This window comes from Labeo rohita, chromosome 6 (genome assembly GCF_022985175.1).
Source record: "Labeo rohita strain BAU-BD-2019 chromosome 6, IGBB_LRoh.1.0, whole genome shotgun sequence".
Classification (NCBI taxonomy): Eukaryota; Metazoa; Chordata; class Actinopteri; order Cypriniformes; family Cyprinidae; genus Labeo; species Labeo rohita.
The window spans coordinates 19,470,280-19,488,663 of NC_066874.1; the positions used below are offsets into that span (position 1 = coordinate 19,470,280).

Consider the following 18,384-nt stretch of genomic DNA (forward strand, 5'->3'; position numbering starts at 1 on the left):
TAGAACTACTTCAAATTATGATTAGTTTATAACTTGATGAGCTACAGATTTGGTGTAGCTTCCTTAACAGTGGTCCATCAAAACCACACTTGGATTACTTCACCTCCAGACCACAGACTTCGTCTTTAGCCAGACACCATTTAATATCCACTGCGTCAGCTTTGCTACATGGAAATCCTGTTTATTAAAGACAATCTTCACATTGAATTGATTCAATGCTGGCAGTGAATGAAGATTCTTTGTTGAGAAGCAGATGGAGCGTCATGAGACACAGAAGCAGATGGAGAGAGAGTCACAGCACAGGGAAGCTCACACACACTGAACATTAAAAGATCAGCTGCTTCGGCCTCAATGCAACACCAAGCTCCAAAAATCCCAGCATCATTACAGATCATTTTTTAATTTGCTAAGACACAGACAGTTTTGTACTGTATAATCCTATCACAGGATTTGATACAAGAACAAGTGTAACACAGTTAATTTGGAAAATGATTCTGGCCATTATGGCCATTTTCAAGAAACTATAAAATAGGTCTTTGTTTAAATAATGTTCAACACAAAACACAAATGACATATTAGACCTGGAAAAAGACTTCTAGAGAGCTTTGAGTCATGATGCAACTGAAGTAACAACCATATCTAAGTGAAATGGATGAATAATTCACAATAAGAACATCATATAGATAACTGTATCCGTTTCTACCATAGAACAAAAAGTAAAAAAGGCCAATTTTATTTTGGAGTCTAAATCTCACAATTTTTAATTTTCTTTTTGTAATTCTAATAACTCAGAATTGTGACATGTAAACTTAGAATTGGAAATAAAAAAGTCTGAATTCTAAGTTTAGATTTTGCAATTCTGTGTTTATATCTCACAATTCTGATTCTGTGTTTTAGAACTATGATAAACAAAGTCTGAACTGTGAAAATTCCATGGCAGAAATGGGTGTCCATAATAAGATGCATTTAGAAAATAGGAATTTCCATTTTATGTTTTAAATACTAAAAAAATACTATAATACCTACATTACCAGTCAAAAGTTTGTGAACAGTAAGATTTTTAATGTTTTTTTAAAGACGTCTCTTTATAAGAACAATTAATTTAATATAATTTATTCCTGTGATCAAAGCTACATTTTCAGCATCATTACTCTTCAGTGTCACATGATCCTTCAGAAATCATTCTTATATGCTGATCTGCTCTTCAAGAAACACTTTTTATTATTATTATTATTATTATTATTATTATTATTATTATCAATATTTCAAACAGCTGAGTACATTTTTTTCAGGATTCTTTGATGAATAGACAGATCTAATGATCAGCATTTATCTGAAATAAAAAGCTTTTGTAACATTATACACTATACCATTCAAAAGCTTGGAGTCAGTATAATTTTATTGAAATTAATACTTTTATATGCTTTAAATTGATCAAAAGTGATGATGAATTGGATCAAATAAACACAGGCTTGGTAAGCAGAAGAGACTTCTTTAAAAAACATTCAAAATCTTACTGTTCAAAACCTTTTGACTGGTAGTGCCTAACTATAATATCACAGAAAACTCTAGGTCAACTCCTTGCAATGTTTTGACATGATCTGTAACATGGAACCACATCCAATTTGTTTTATGTACTTTTATTTTCCCTTAACCTAGGAACTGGTTCGGAACAAAAAAACAAACTGTAGTTTCTATCTGTAAGTACTGTTCTCTTTTTCCCTCATGACATTCTTCATGGAAGTGGCTTTTTAAGGAGTGTCCATGGGTTTCTTACATTAACCTCTATCTTTAATCTTGACATTGCACATGGGAGTTCCCTTCATCTGGATTTGAACTATGTTTGTGATGGGTTTGGTCCATGTGGACCCAGATTGCTCTTTTCCTCCACCACCCACACAGAGATAGTACAGGCATTTTTTTTAAATGACAGTTAAAATCTCTAAACATCTTTATAACAACAACAGCAGCACCAGCAAACTGAAAATCTACTATTACTATACTGAGCCTTTTTCATTATGCTTGCAATCAATATTTTAAATGAAGAGTCGTAAAGGGGCATAAACAAAGGTCTTAGCGCTAAATTAAGCGAGCAGGATCAAATAAAAGGCAGTATATTTTAAAAAACATTACAAGTTGGGGGGAAAAAAAAGCTGATTCAATACTGTAGTGTTTACTGCTCCACTCCTACTCAGAGAAAAAAATTACATAACAAAACAGTGGTCAAAAAATAAAAGTACAAATGCAATCCTTCTGCAAGAGATACTGATGAGAAATGTATGTGGATGTACTGAAACATCCACATACATTTCTCATGATGGAGAAAGAGGAAAGAGCAGCGGTGTGGTTTCTCAAAGGGCTGATTTAGCCTTCAGGCCTCACCAGCTGACGCTCTTCGTGTCCTCAGTGCAAAAGCAAACTTGGGAAAGTTCTGTACATTTTTGCCATTAGGACTGTAGTAACACATGTAAAATATAGACAAAACCTAAGTTTAAAGGTTAAAGTTTAAACAACACCCTTTTTACCTTGCCAAAATCAGCTCTGCAAAAATCATCTCATTCTGGTTGAGGCTGCTTTAAATGCAAATGAGCTCTGCTCGCCCCGCCCCTCTCTTCTCTCTGTGGAGTGACGAGCCTGTTTACTTTAGCCGCATTTAGCCACGTTTAGCCACTAAACTTACTAACTAGCACATTATTAGGAAAGGCGATCACAAAGATACATTAAAAAAACCCTTACACTCACTTTTGCTGTAAGTGAAGCTGGATCACAAATGATTTGCCCGAACATATATGGATATATGTAGATCGGGGGGCGCATTCCCTTCACAAACAAACGTAATCCACTGCATCTTCAACAGCTCAGATGTCGGGAGTAAATAACGACCACTATATTCATTATTACATCCAGCAACACAACACCTCAGTTGCTCAATTCTTGTCTAACTTACATCCCTGCTCCGGCATCAAAACATGGAGGTTAGTCTGTTACAACTGATCTCAGGTAAGACGCTCATGTCAATCAACTATTGTGGGAGCGGCCTCTGTCGGTGTGATATACTGAGAATGGCTCAATTTGAAAAAGGGGATATTATTTTTACAGATTAATTAAAAACCACTACATGGATTTTTATCATTATAGTGTAGATTTGTACATACACTGCCAACACACATTAATGTTCAAACAGCATGTAAAAGTGAACTTAGCATCTGATGACCGCTTTAACAGTAACAAAATCAAACTTCTTTCAACATTCCTAATTTTTTACATGGTTTTGACTTTTAGCCTAGAAGTATTAAACCTATACTGTACACAAATGTACTCCGAAACATTGACAGAATTTATTCTACAGATTTTTAGCCAATCAAATACTATACCACTGGCAAACAACTAGCAGTGACATTACTAAAACTTACTGGCTTGGAATGTGTGGTGAGTTGTGAGTTATGCTACATGAATTTAGCAGCACTCAGCAATATCAGAACATTCTGCTTTGCTTCCCACAGTGTTTGGATGACTTAGGTTTTTCAGTCTCTAATACTGTCGTCTGAGAGGCTCACAAAAACTCCAGTTTCAACACACATTTCAAGGCAGCTGCACAATGCCTTCTGCTCAGATTCTGCTGATTCGTTCTCCTGCCCCGTTCTCTTTCCTGATCCACTCTGCTGATGATAAAAATCAATGCAGCCTCTATTGTCTAGAGCAGGGAGGTAATGAAACCTAATCAGGGTGACTCATCTTTGGGATAGGGACAGAGCAGCATGGGGTCCACAGCCATTGTCAGTATATAACTCATCTGAAGCCCAGTTACACATGGAATGGCCTTGACATTAAATTAAGTGCCTCCAATTTGGCTACATCTAATAAAAATCTGTTTTATTTAACAGAAAGTTAACCTTTGGTGAGAAGTAGCTAGTTTTAAATATAAAATATCTGTATCTCTTTTAAATGGTCATCTTGGACTGTCCCACCTTTTGACTTTCTCAACCGAATCCAGCAACTAAATTCATAAAAACAGAGCATAATTTGCAATAATCTGATGAAATAACATTCATGTGTCCAGAATAGGGGTACACAGGTTCGGTGTGTACCTCGGTTTTGGGGTTACATTTTGATACGAGTTTGGTACAATAGGAAATGTATTTATTCATTTATTTTGAACAGACAGTAATGCTACATACAGTCAAACCAAAAATTACTCAGGTACCAGATATAATTTTTGTTATTTTTTTACTAGTGGGTGCAGGACACTATAGTTCATTTATAGTTCATATCAGGATAGCACAATAAACTGTGACATATTATACCCAAAAATTCTTCTTGCGTTGGACTACCAGTAAAATTGATAAAAATTTAGAACCAAGAATTTTTTAGACACTTTGACCTGACCATGTTTTGCTTAAGTGTTTTTTTCTTTCATTGCTAATGTGACTTTTCTACACCACAGACCGAACAAAATAAAGCATTGCTTGCTAATTGGTCAACAAAGTATTGATAGCTGTGCAAATACTGTCATACTAACAGTTGTCTGAATTTTTGGTTGATTGTAATCCATAGTTATCCAAAGTCATCTGTCATATTTTATTACCATTTTCTAAACCACAGCAAATAAACTGTGAAAATGTGAGAAATGTTAAAGGTGTCTGAATAAATTTTGGTTTGACTGTACATATAGCATGAACAGTTGTTTTTGAATTTGAATTAGATTGTATAACTTTAAAATTTAAAGCAAAAACAGAATGGTCTGACTTTAGATTTGTGAAATTATGCTGCATAAGACACCTGCACAAAACAACAACAGCAGACGGACTGAATAAAAATACAAATTCCTTCTCTGACAGCAGGTGGCGCTTATGGAACAGCAGCGATATAGTTTCCTTTGTTACCACTGTAAAAATAGCAGCACTGCACTTATAAACATTACTTTCATATGCATTTTATGGAGAAGTATGTAAGAAGAAAAGAAAAGAAAAGAAAAAAGAACTCTGGTGTGGTTTGAATGAAATATGAATGCAGTACAGACCAAAAACTTCTAAACAAACCAAAAACAGGAAGTAACGACAAGATGCTACGCTATGCAACTTCATTTAATGAAGGGAACAAGCGGTTTATCCAAAACAAAATGAGAAGAGGGCAAACGTGGAGCAACGAGGAGGTAAACTGCCTTTTATGAACTCTTTGTGAGTTCGCAGGTGGCGACAATAAAATCATATACATGTAACAATGGCCATGCAGACGGCATTAGGTGTATTCGACTTAAAACTGCGCAAAGCAGACTGATCAGTGAATGGGTACTTTGATGTCATCCAACCTCAGCGCCGCTTTAAGTCGAACGCACCTTTTCCTTTAGTTCGGAATGTTCGATGAGTTCCGTCAGAAAATATACGTCATTCAACCCGACCATTAAGGTTGTGAACATATCACTATGCTTTTAGGTTCGGTATCTTTAGGTTCGCTGTTGAAAATGCCAGTGTGAATGCTAAGTGAACCAGGACCAAATGTATCATTTTCCTTTTTGGTCTGGACCAAATGAACCAAACGAACTAAACTACTAGTGTGAACACACCCTTAAACAAGCAGGCAGTTCTTTGAGCCCTTGTGTGCCATCTGAAGCCAAATGGCACACCTCATGGCACTTGCTGCCGCCTGTGCATGTCTGTTAAGTCCACAAGACCATAGGTCGTCCCATTTGTCATTTTTGCCTTTCGCAAGTGCCCCCTTTGTGTTCGCTATGCACCTGCGATGCGCCCTTTTGTCAAATCCGCACTGAGGCAAACTCCACAGCAGACTTCTACCTGTCAGTCAAAGCGTCATTACGTCACAAAAGTGTGGACTTGTGAGGTTCAGGTTGCGATTCGGGACAACACCATTGCTTGTGAAAAGATTAATCAAAATGTTCATTAAAAAAAAAAATCATTAAAATGTTGGTGTCTGGGATGCCATGAGACTGACAGTAGTGTACAAGGTGAATTTTCAAGAGCTTGGCTTAAAAATGTCATAAAATAATGCTTGTAAATGGCTGCTGAGATAATATAGTTAATTGAAAGTGGCTTGGACCTGAAAACAAGTGGATATTTCATTTTTACCGTTTTTTTTTTTTAAAGGAGAAGTCCACTTCCAAAACAAAGATTCACATATAATGTACTAACCCCCTAGTCATCCAAGATGTTCATGTCTTTCTTCTTCCGTCATAATGAAATTATGTTTTTTGAGGAAAACATTTCTGCATTTTTCTCCATATAATGGACTGATATAGTGCCCCGATTTTGAACATTATTATTTATTTTCATTAAAAAAAAACAATTTAAATACTTTTTAATCTAAAACGCTCATCTTGTCTTGCTCTCCCTGAACTCTGTGTATTCTGGCTCAAGACAGTTAGGGTATGTAAAAAAAAATCGTATTTTCTCCCTCAACTTCAAAAATGATTTAAAAATCATCCTACATCTCTGCAAAAGTTCTGATCCAGTCTTTGCAACGTGAACATGCAAATATGATTAAACACCCTTAACCAAAAAAGGTAAAACAGTGATATAAGACAATTTTGAAGGTGAGGGAGAACATGAGATGGGAGTTTTTCGTTTTTTTGAGCAGAGTAAGACAAGATGAGAGTTTGGCATTAAAAAGTATATAAATTGTATTTTTTAAAATAAAAATAACCAATCATTTCGGTAGATAAGACCCTTCTTCCTCGGCTGGGATCGTTAACAACCGCATTTGGAATCATTTGAAGCCGCATTTAAACTGCATTTTGGAAGGGGCACCATAGCAGTATATGAAGAAAAATGCTGAAATGTTTTCCTCAAAAAACATAACTTCTTTACGACTGAAGAAAGAAAGACATGAACATCTTGTATGACAAGGGGGTGAGTACATTATGTGTAAATCGTTGTTCTGGAAGTGGAGTTCTCCTTTAAATGTTTATGTTCAAAAATGAACAAACTGTGTTTAGACTCATATTTTGGTAAACTGGTTGCAAATATCACACAATGAAAAGAAATTAAAGCAGCTCACATAATATTTCATTTGGCCATCTCTCTTCACTAATAATTTGTTGAACTAGATCACTTATGTGTTTACAAGCTATTATGTTCCCTATTTGAGGAAAATGCCAAGTATTATCAAAACCCTTTTCAGTAAAAACACACTATCATCTCTCTCTGGAGAGCAGCTCATACTCATGCTTTAGCTGCTAATGCTAATGCAGGCAGTCAGCTCTGAGCGGATCAGCACCATATCTGCCATCCGTCAGATAGTCCAGCCCACGGTGAGCAGCACAGCTCATTCAGATGAGTCATCTCACTTGCAGGCCCTAACACACACACCTGTACACAAGAATATTCATGCATGATTGTTTAGATATCCAAAACATATATGATCAAATAACATGGTCAAGAATAGATTCCCTATCCAAGTGGAAATAAACAGATATGTCACAGAAATTAATCTGCAATAAACACAAACAGAAAGGGTCTGTTCACTCTAATGCGTCATATATTTGTCTTGATGACAGATGCTCTTTCCTGTTATATCATAGTCAAGGTCCATCCAGAAGGTACTTAATCTGTCCTTCCTGCAATAGAACTAATGCTTTCAATCAGCAGCCCACAAAGAGCACAGTGGCAGGACAATAAATTGCTTTTTTGCTCTAAGGCAAGACTACTGTTTGCATAAGAGGGCTCCGTAGGGTCATATACGGAAGTAAACACATTCAAGCAACCTTCATTCAAACCAAGACACCATTTCACATAATGACAGGATCTCTACTAAAGTTCACATTCACATGGGCATCATATACCATTTTTTTTTTCAAAGTTACACTGATGTGTTCTGGCTATTGTGGTACAGATGAAACCAAACCAAACAGAGGAAGTTGTTTGCTGTTTGAATGAACTTGGCAGTTCGTTTCACATACGCATTTTGACTGTTTGGAAGGGACACAGGAAAAGGCCTGCATAAATAAGCCAGGACAAATAGTTAATCAATAAGTAATGGAAGTAAATCAATAAAAAAAACAACTCTTTTGAAACCACTTTCCTCCGGTCCATCTTTATTCATTTATTTAATGGCTTCCACTACCTTAATTGCATTAGACAAAAAGCAATCTTGTATTTTCAGTTGTTTAAAGTATTTCAAGATGTTTGCAGATGAAAATCAACCTTGGCGGGTAATGCATATTAACTAGCCAATTTGGTGGGTTATGATTCATAAATTACGTCCTCCAACCAGGAGCTTCCAACAGTAATAAAACACTGACTTCAGTGAGGAAACAACTCACTTTATGAACTAACAGCATGTGTGAACTTCAACGTGTTTAGCATTTACGTTTATTTTGGAGTGAGCTATATTTGGAAATTACAACAAAATGCTGTTTTATAAGAATAGTCACTGACAATGTTTTTATTTCTGATTAATTTCATTTCAGTTCAAAGATTTAGTAGCTAAATTGTCTGGTGAGTGAAAAAGTTTATTTCAGACCCTGCCTGTAACCTTTGGAAAGAGCAAACCAGTAAAAAGAGGGGAAGGAAACAAAGAGATAATCCACTCTAATGCTGTAAACATGAAATGATTTGTGAAGTACTCTGCGCTGAGTGTCTCCCCATCAATTCCCACATTTATCACAGTACTCTGATGAATAAAACTGATCTCAAATTAGTAAACAATTATGAAAATGTGTGTATACAGCAAAGTAAATTAATAGTGAATATATTTTGTGGTTAAACACATTGGGGTTAGTAAGAATTTATTCAGGAAGGACGTATTAAATTGATTAAAGGCAACAGCAAGACTTTCATACTGTTACAAATTCTATTGTACAGTAGTTTATCTATTTTATCAAATTCTATTTTATTTTAAATCATTTTTCTGAACTATCTTTTCATTAAAGACTCACGAAAAAAAAACATGGTTTCCATAAAAATATTGAGCAGAACTATTTTCATCATTATTTATAATAGTAATAATAAATGTTAAGCACCAAATCAGCATATTAGAATGGTTTCTGAAGGGTCATGTGACACTGAAATAATGCTGAAAAGTTACAGGAATAAATTACATTTTAAAATATAACTGATCAATTTTCGAAACAATTAAATGCAACCTTGGTAAGCATAAGGCTTCTTTCGAAAAAATTAAAGAAATCTTACCGACCCCAAAACGATGGACAGTACTATTATACTATTAAAACAGTCAAACTGGCCAAAACACTGACATCACACATCAACAATCAATCTGAATTCTTTTAAGTATTTCAGAGTAAATGGCATGGTAAATGTGAAGAGTTTGGTTCCAAAACGCGATAAACAGCATTTTAATAAAATTGAGTTCCTGCCAAAATCATTGTATCTGGTTGGTATTAAAAAGGCAATTTTTCATGTTTTCTGCCTATCTTTCCAAACCGCGACAAACGCTGGTCTCCCTTCTCTACAGAATGCGATACATCCACTCAGCCAATCACGGCGCATGATTTCACACATTGTAAACAGTAAAGGTGGTGCTTTGAATACACCCCGCAACCTAGTTTTCAACGTTGAGTAATGTATCACAGACATATCTGATGAATCCTTTCATAAACAAAGTGTATAAAGAGTGTAAATAAGAGATTAATTGTGCAGTGTAGAGAGTTTCGTTGATTATAATGAAACTTTGTGAGATTGCGATGAACTAAGATGAGTGACAGCTTTTAATGATTTTTAAGGGAGTTTGTAAATGAGATACTGATTTAATACAACAGTTAAATAAACAGGGAGTTAATATTAAGTGACTAACATTGTCTGACTATAACACTATTGCCTGAAGTCACAACTGAGCAGCATCTCTATTCAAACACAGCTGTTTCCTTTATGAATAAACGCACGTTTTTAAACGGATCTAGTAATTAATCAATTACCCATATGTAAAGATAGTCACTTGCTTTATTCCTGAATGAATCAGCTGTTTGAACGAATCAAATTAATGATATGATTCAGTAATTAAAAACGCCACCTACTGGCATTTTTAGTTACATTTTTTAAAGTATCCTCTTTTCGGTTATTTAAATCATTTAATATTTCTATATTCAACATTTTACACTTAAAACATTCAACTAAACATGAATTTATGAATTCGATTGCACGCATGCCACCTCTGAGCGTCATTAAAATACACCTACAAGCCACTTTTGTGTTCTTCTGTGCCACCACTGTAGTACAAATTAATTTTGTTAATACTGATATCATTTGATTGGCAACTTATTATTTTTCTGTTGTTTTAATTAGAAAATTTTAAAAAGCTTATAAAATATATATATTTTTAAAATGTGACATAAAAGATGACATGCTTTTAATAAAGTTAAAAAATGCCATTACAAAAGTAAAAACAAAATTCCACTCTAATTCATAAGTCAAATATCACCTTGTAATGGGAAGGCTAATTTTTGATCAGATCAGATTTTTTGATTATTGATGGATTTATTGCATTTTGTGGAAAACATAATAATAATCAGTTTTTATTAAAAAAATCTCTGAAAATTAAAATCTGGATTTGAATCTCTAATGTTATTATAACCCAAAAAGATGCTATGTGAAAGTTTAAATCAGAAAATAGTGTTTTTCATCTAGCCACTTTCTTGGTAAAGAAAAGACATTTTTACTCAAAATTAATCAGAAAGAATTTATAGCGTTTTAGAACCAAACTCTTCATGTATATACAGTAATAATAATTCAGTATATGGACACCAGCCTGTCATCCTGTCCCTTCCACCATGTGACTGTCAGTCCCTTTGTATTTATTCCAGCACTGTCAGTCATCTTCTCCTCACACACGTTCTACAGTATAACATATCAACCACTGCAGCACTATTCTTTTCTCATCTCACCATGTTTACGACAGAATCAGTCTCAGTTGTTTACCCCATGTTGCTTTTAGGGGCAAATGGGGAAAAAGGGATGTGTTAATCCAGGGTCATATCTGGCAAACAGCTCTAATCTGGGGCCTCTGGAACTGTACAGACGCAAAACACCCACTCATACTCCCACTCACTCTTTTGTGAACACAGGCATATAATGCGCCAACTGTTAAAAATGGAGTAAATAAAATGCCTCAAAAGCTTTTAGTAAATTATTCTGTAGTATTTAAGAATAATACAAAACATTTTGAGAGAGAAAAAGCCTATGGCTGTGTTGTTGCAATATAAGAAAAGCATATTCCAGGCTTTCTTAAATTTGCTCTGGTCAAGCTCAGGGACCTACGCTTTTTAATTTTAACTTGATTATTTACGCAATGGCAGGAAAACTAACAAGATGCTTAACAGGATGGAACCAAACAGGATGGAAATGAAGAGCTAAAGTCAGCCATTGCTCAGTGAGAGATTGACAATTAGTGTCGACCTGAACTTATAAATTATAAGACAGATTCATGTAATTTTAATAAACAGAATGGAATGTTATAAGTGAGTCAATCAACTAATTGGACATCAGAGTGTTCATCAAATAACTGATAATATTCATGTTTGCTGCTGTTTTCCCTACAAAAATGTCCTGGAGAAAATCACCTGGGCTAGGTTGCCCATAATAATCTGGCTTCCAACAATTTTAACTAATACAACTTTTACAGAAATACTGTATGCTCATACTATATTGTACAAGCTAATGTACACTAATGTACTTTCTGAGGACACATTCAAATTCAACTACCACACTACAAAATCTATAGTCGAGGGCTGAACCATTACATTAATTTTACTATTAATGAAGTTTTGTTAGGCTAATCAAAACAATATACCTCTGCCGGCTTCATGTACAATATCAAACAACTATCCAATATCAGAATAACTGTATTACTGTACTGCATGCTTGTATTTTAAATCAAATCTGTATTCCAAACACAAGTACATGCACAAATAATTTAGAAACTTACACACTCATTCATGCAATGAGTTGTGCTTCTTTCCTCATTTTGCGAAGTTCATCTTAGTTCTTTGACCAATCTATTGTTGCCATTGAACAAAGGCCCTCATTCTTCAAAGCATGGAGTGTTTCTGTAGTAGGGGGCGGGAGAGTGTTATCGCAGTGAACTGAAAGCCCAGTGGCTCTTTTGATGTGTAGACAGGCACAGACATTGGGTTCCAAAAAAAAAAATTCATACAAAGTGCCCATGTGTATATTGTTATAAAAGTTTTCAGTTTTCAATTTAACCTGTCACCTTAAAAAATCTGCATATCGTTGGCCTTCTTCAGTACAAGGTAATATTCATTTTATTGTTTGATATTTATAAGTCCTAAAGCAAAACCAGTTAAGAACTACATTTTCATTCAGTGAATCAGAACTTTATTCCTGACAACTTCTCCATGTGTGGAGCCCTTTCTATGATTCATATGTATTATTGAAGTACTGTCTGATAACACTGGGATGCTCCTGACATCATGGGACAGTTAAAAACTCATCTTCCACTTCATGCAGATGCCAAGCCAATGTTTGCTTTAGCCTGCTGGGAAATACTGCTCCAGCTCAACTCCAGTTACTGCCAAAACAACCAGAGCCGGCCTCTGTCTAGCCGCAGTACAGTAAGAGCCCTTTCACATGGTGTCTGTGTTCACTTCCTCTTCTGCTGTCATCTGTAGGAAATATTTTTTGTCACTAGTGCTTTCTTATTATATTATATTATATTATATTATATATGCAGAAGTTGCAAGCCATATTCCATTTGTTACAGAGTTTTTCAAAACAAAAACGAGTTATGTGTGAATGGCCTCTTATGTTCTGGAATTTCCAGCAAATTTAACCAATGAAATATAGCTGCAAGCAGCGATTATCGGGGTTCAAGCACTCTAAGGCATTTAAGCACATAGGAAAAAAGACATTATTTAGCAAGCTTCTGACCACCTGAATCAATGATTTATAAAGCATTTTTGGTAAATCCAGGTCATTTACCACAGAAATATTATGTTTTTTAACAGTTATGACTGTTATAGCGGCCGCAGTACAGTAAGAGCCCTTTCACATGGTGTCTGTGTTCACTTCCTCTTCTGCTGTCATCTGTAGGAAATATTTTTTGTCACTAGTGCTCTCTTATTATATTATATTATATTATATTATATTATATTATATTATATTATATTATATTATATTATATTATATATGCAGAAGTTGCAAGCCATATTCCATTTGTTACAGAGTTTTTCAAAACAAAAACGAGTTATGTGTGAATGGCCTCTTATGTTCTGGAATTTCCAGCAAATTTAACCAATGAAATATAGCTGCAAGCAGCGATTATCGGGGTTCAAGCACTCTAAGGCATTTAAGCACATAGGAAAAAAGACATTATTTAGCAAGCTTCTGACCACCTGAATCAATGATTTATAAAGCATTTTTGGTAAATCCAGGTCATTTACCACAGAAATATTATGTTTTTTAACAGTTATGACTGTTATAGCGGCAGCTGTGGTCCGATCCCCCTAAAACTCTGCATGCTTGTTTAGAATCACCTGTCGCATGTGCTCAGCAGGTTTTGCTTAAGGCTTTATAGGTTTTTGGGTAAATTTGGGCAGGCCCCTTTTCTAAACAACCCTGTTATAGCTTCCCAAATGGTCAATTTCAACATATTTTGATGATTATTGGCCTAGAGAATCCAGAAAATTGTGCTGCAGTGGTTTTTCCAGATTGAGCGAAAAACCTAGGACTAGTTCGCAAAAGTAGGTTTTTTACATCTTCTTAATCACTTAACAAATGATTTGATTGACAGTGGTGGTTCTGGAGGCAAAGTTGTCTGGATGAGGAGTTCTACGTATGATAGGAATATCTTGTGTATGTGCAAAAAAATGTGCAACTTACAATCGTTTACGGCCTTGAAAAATATGATATCGCCCTCCAGTGGCTGATGTCTTTCAAATTTCTCTCAGACCTTTGGGGCTGTCAAACAGGCCCACAGAGTTTCGTTCCGGTCTGCCTCCGTTAACCTTGTCTAACAGGTTCTCAAATTGTTGGCCAATGGTGTCCATGGTTTTTTTTTTTTGACATACGCAAATTTCCTTGTAGACACTTGTAGCACTTTGGATCAATCCCGTGTGCACAGATTTTCAAGTTGATAGGACAAATTGTTGTGCAGTTTTAGCATTTTTATTTTTTTTCCCTCTTATAGCGCCACCAAGTGGCCAAGCTCCATGATTTTTTTTCCTGTGGCCTCAGATTGAGCTCTTACATAAGTGTTCTGAGTTTGGTGGCGAGATCTCATTCCGTTCAGGAGTTATAGGCATTTTTATAAAAGTGGCCCTGCCCCTCTTTCGAAAGTTTTGGTGCCCTTTTGCTACGGTGAGTTGAAAATTGATAATTATCACTCTGCAGAGAATCTTTTTGCATTGGTTTGGTTTCGATTGGGCGAAAAACCTATGACTAGTTCACAAAAGTAGGTTTTTCAAAAAATCCAAAATAGCTGAAAATTTTGCTACGACTGACGGTTTATGACAGTTATGAGCGATTTTGTACTTTTGTTCACTGTAGCGCCCCCGTCAGGCCAATTGGGATGAGCCTTGGTCACGTTGTCATGGTGTGAGCACTCCCATTTCTCAAAGTTTCAAGTCAGTTTTACGTGGAGATCGCTGATCCGTGACCATTCTAACAATTACAACAGGTTTTCAGCATTACGTGCTTGAACCCCTAATTAGACACACCCCCCTCTTTATAAACACCGCCCCATAACAATCAACAGGCAGAAATCGCCTCAAAGTCTTCTGATTGGCTAAAGTGCAATTTTAACAGACATGACAATCTTCTTTATTCTGTACATCTTAAAATTGGCCAAGTCTCATATTCACTCATCAGGGTTGTAAATCATGACTTTATATAGCATACTTTAGATTTGTTGGCTGATGAGTTTGCTTTATATTACAGAAATGAAATAATGACTAGTTACTTTAAGAAAGTCTGTGTGTGCATTTATGTTATTACTCACACAATTTTCTAAGCCTCCTACACAAAGTAACAAATAAGCACTCAGGCTAGTCTTTACTCAATTTAATATATTCATTAAAAGTAGAGCAAGAAGACATAATGGAATTATTCCTTCACGACTCCCACATGGCACACAGACAAAACTCCCCGGTCAATACTCTAACAGACTGCAGGAAACTATTTCACCATTTCACTTCTGATGCACTGTCTCACTACATTCCTACCAACTGGAATACTTTGGTGTTATAAACTTAAAAATCAACATGTCTACGTGACAAAAAAAAAATTAATGGGAGTAATTAATGACAGAATTTTCATTTTTGAGTGAACTAGTGCTTTAAAAGTAGCAAACATATGTAACAATATCATAGGCTTTTTTTAAGCAGTATGATATGCTGTTCTTAATAACCTATTTACCAACCATTCTACAAGGCTAATTTATTAATCATGGACAAATTCTGTGAAAATCCCTTCTTGTATCCCAGACATGGAGTTGGGTGGAGCCAAACCTCTGTTGTACAGGAAATACTATCACTACCACTGGTACTATTTAAAGCAGTCTATATGGCAACCCTTCTATTTAAAAGCTCAGTCTAACCCCACCCATGCATTGCCAGGGTCACTAACAATTGGTGTCAGCCGAGTAAAGCAGTCATATAATGGTTAATGACATGGGCTAACTGTTATTCTCTTCAAAAAAATGGATGGCGAATATTAAGAAACCATTGCAATAATGGGCAAGAGCATTTAATGTGGCATATGCATGCTTATTGTGCACAAGGACATTTAGACTGTACCACATGCCACTGAGCTAGTGTAAAAAACAACACTAGCATCTTGAAGATATGATAAAACAAAAATATTAATTATGTCAACTAGATACAATCTTTTTGGAGTCTTGAGGTAAGCAATATTGTCACATTCTGTCATCTTTTGATATATACAAGTATCTAAAATGATCTGTTTTTGAATTCCATTTAGTTGACATTCATGTTCAATGATCCATGAGAAGGCTTGGGTTGTCTAGGACAGAGATGAGAGGAAAAACATAGACTCTACATGAGGGACCAATTAGTGGGTCAATAATTCTTTCGAAACATCCCTGTAATGCAACAAGCCACACAGAGAATGAACAAAACGAAAGAAAAAGAAACAACCAAACCATAAACAAATGCCTAGCAAAATGAGTCTGAGAAAGCCTTTCAACCATTCTCCTCTTCAGAAAAGAGCAGCTTAGTAGCCCTACTTGCATATTAACCTACTTCAAACTATATATTTTCACAATTCATCAAAGTAGACACGGCAACTTCAACCAAACACGATTAGAAGCAAAAATAGCTTGGGCTGAGTTGAAAGCATCATTTTAAAAACACCAGGTGGATTACCTTCCTATTTTACACCTTCAGGTAATCCACGCATGGCTAAGCCTGTACTAGCCACACTAAGAGATTCACCTCTATGTCACATCTATTTGAGGCTACAGTGACTGTCACTATCACTTTTTGCTATTGCGTTACCTAACACCTAAAGGCCTCACACACGTTCGGTTTTCTATCAAGATAGAGAGAGACCTCCATTGACTTATAGTTTTGATACCAAGCAAATCATAACTTGCATCTCCTAAACCTAAATCTAACTCTCGCAGGAACCATTCTTCAGTTTCACGATTTAATGAAGACATAATATATGAAAGAACTAGTTCACCCAAAAATTTAAATTCTGTCATTAATTACTCACCTTCGAGAACACGCATCAAAGTCTGAGAGTTAGAAAAGAAATTGGTGTCACATGGACTATTTTATCAATGTCATTACTACATTTCTCAGCCTTGAACATAGTAGTAGCATTGCTGTCTATGGATCGGAAAGCTCTTTGGATTTCATCAAAAAAATCTTAATTTTTTGATCTCACAAGTTTGGAATGACATGAGGGTGAGTAATTAATGACAGAATTTTCATTTTTACTGCCCTTATAGGGACATCTGGCTCCACACTTAAATATGTTATACAGCTGATGTACAGAATGAGTGAATGAGGAAGTGGCAAATGGTTTGTTCTGGCGTTTCTCCACATTCCTCAATAAATTGCATAACATGTTGTAATCCATACACAAGAGGTGGATGGCACACATAATCTGATGTCACAAAGAATATGTGCCATTTTACTCCTGTCACGGGAAAACGTACAATCAATTCATGCTTAAATCTCCCTAACTGATCACTATTCTAGATTTGATCCAGCATGGTTGTACATCAGAAACGACACAAACCAGTCATGCAAAAGAACAGACAACAGTGTTTGGGAACAGGTGACATGATACTGAGTTTATCTGATCCAATGTTATAAATAAATGATATGTTCTCGTCAGGCCGACAGTTACATAAAAAGCTTCGTCACACATGTGAAACAAACCATCCCCTGCTTCTCCCTCCAAAACACAGCTGACAGCGGCGTTCACATGCACACACTGAATTACACACATGAACACCTCCCTTTAAAGAAACGGCCTTGAGCAGACACACGATTAAAAACGAGTGCGGCGTTACAGTATGATGTGTATGTGAGTATGTGTGTGAACTCTTATATACAAAGAGAATTCAGATGCGGCCAGCTGGGCACATAAGCCGTAACTGCAAAATCCAAATAATCCTTTACAAAGACAAGCCATCTAAAGGGGGGTGAGGTGAAAGCACAAAGAAAAAAAAACAGCATATATGCCTGCTGTTGTACAATAGTGTATGTATGTGAGATGTGTGCATGTGATGATGTGTGTCTATATTTGAGATATCCAGCACCTTCAGGTCTATATTGAGTTACCGGAATGTCAAGCCACTCAAAATAGGCGGACAGCTTATGGCATTTAAAGCCGGGCCGTACACGCAACGAGAGGAGGCAATAAGATAAAAATAGACCAAGCCCTCACCTTCCATCATGATTGCAGATTTGCATTCCTCTATCTCCAAGGAGCCTGAAATGGGAGGAGGGGAGAAGAGAAGCCCCTGGTTACCAGATGGAGAGATGTAAAAAAACAGAACACACTTCCAGCCTCGGGTTTAAAGTCCCCGTGTCCCTCGTACGACGGGCCGGTGGATGTTTTAGGGGTCCGCGTTTAGGCCATGGATGCTGCTGCTAGCCACTGCGGCTGTGGTCTACACGATCACCAAAGGATGCTCAAAAGAGGGCAGGAAAAAGCAGAGTGGAGAGAGACAGAGAGAGAGAAGGAGGGAGGGAGGGAGCTGCTGGGAGGGAGGGAGGAAAGCTTGCTGAGGTCATCGTTGAGCTCAGCCAATCCCGCAGGCACTGCTGCATGTCACATGGCGAGCGGTTCATCGCTTCTGTCAGTGTCCTCACTGGGAATTCACATACGCAGACACACACACATGCACACACAAGCACACAGCTTACCTTGTTATGGTGCAGCGTGCCGCTCCTGCGAGAACAGAAAGGAACTGGATTAATGGCGT

The 18,384-nt window shown here is 36.4% G+C and overlaps 1 protein-coding gene across 10 annotated transcripts in view; it reads right to left on the reverse strand.

Annotated features, from left to right (window-relative positions):
- The window catches only part of sgip1a (SH3GL interacting endocytic adaptor 1a), a 98,189-nt gene that overhangs the window by 55,539 nt on the left and 24,266 nt on the right, over positions 1–18,384 (reverse strand). For 9 of the 10 annotated variants that reach the window (XM_051111761.1, XM_051111755.1, XM_051111764.1 and 6 more), the window contains exon 1: positions 17,844–18,133. In XM_051111761.1, coding sequence (XP_050967718.1) covers positions 17,844–17,853 — 10 coding nt within the window. In that variant the 5' untranslated portion in view covers positions 17,854–18,133. Of the gene's footprint in view, positions 1–17,843; positions 18,134–18,325; positions 18,351–18,384 lie in introns of those variants that run through there. The other variant, XM_051111754.1, reaches the window with a different exon arrangement.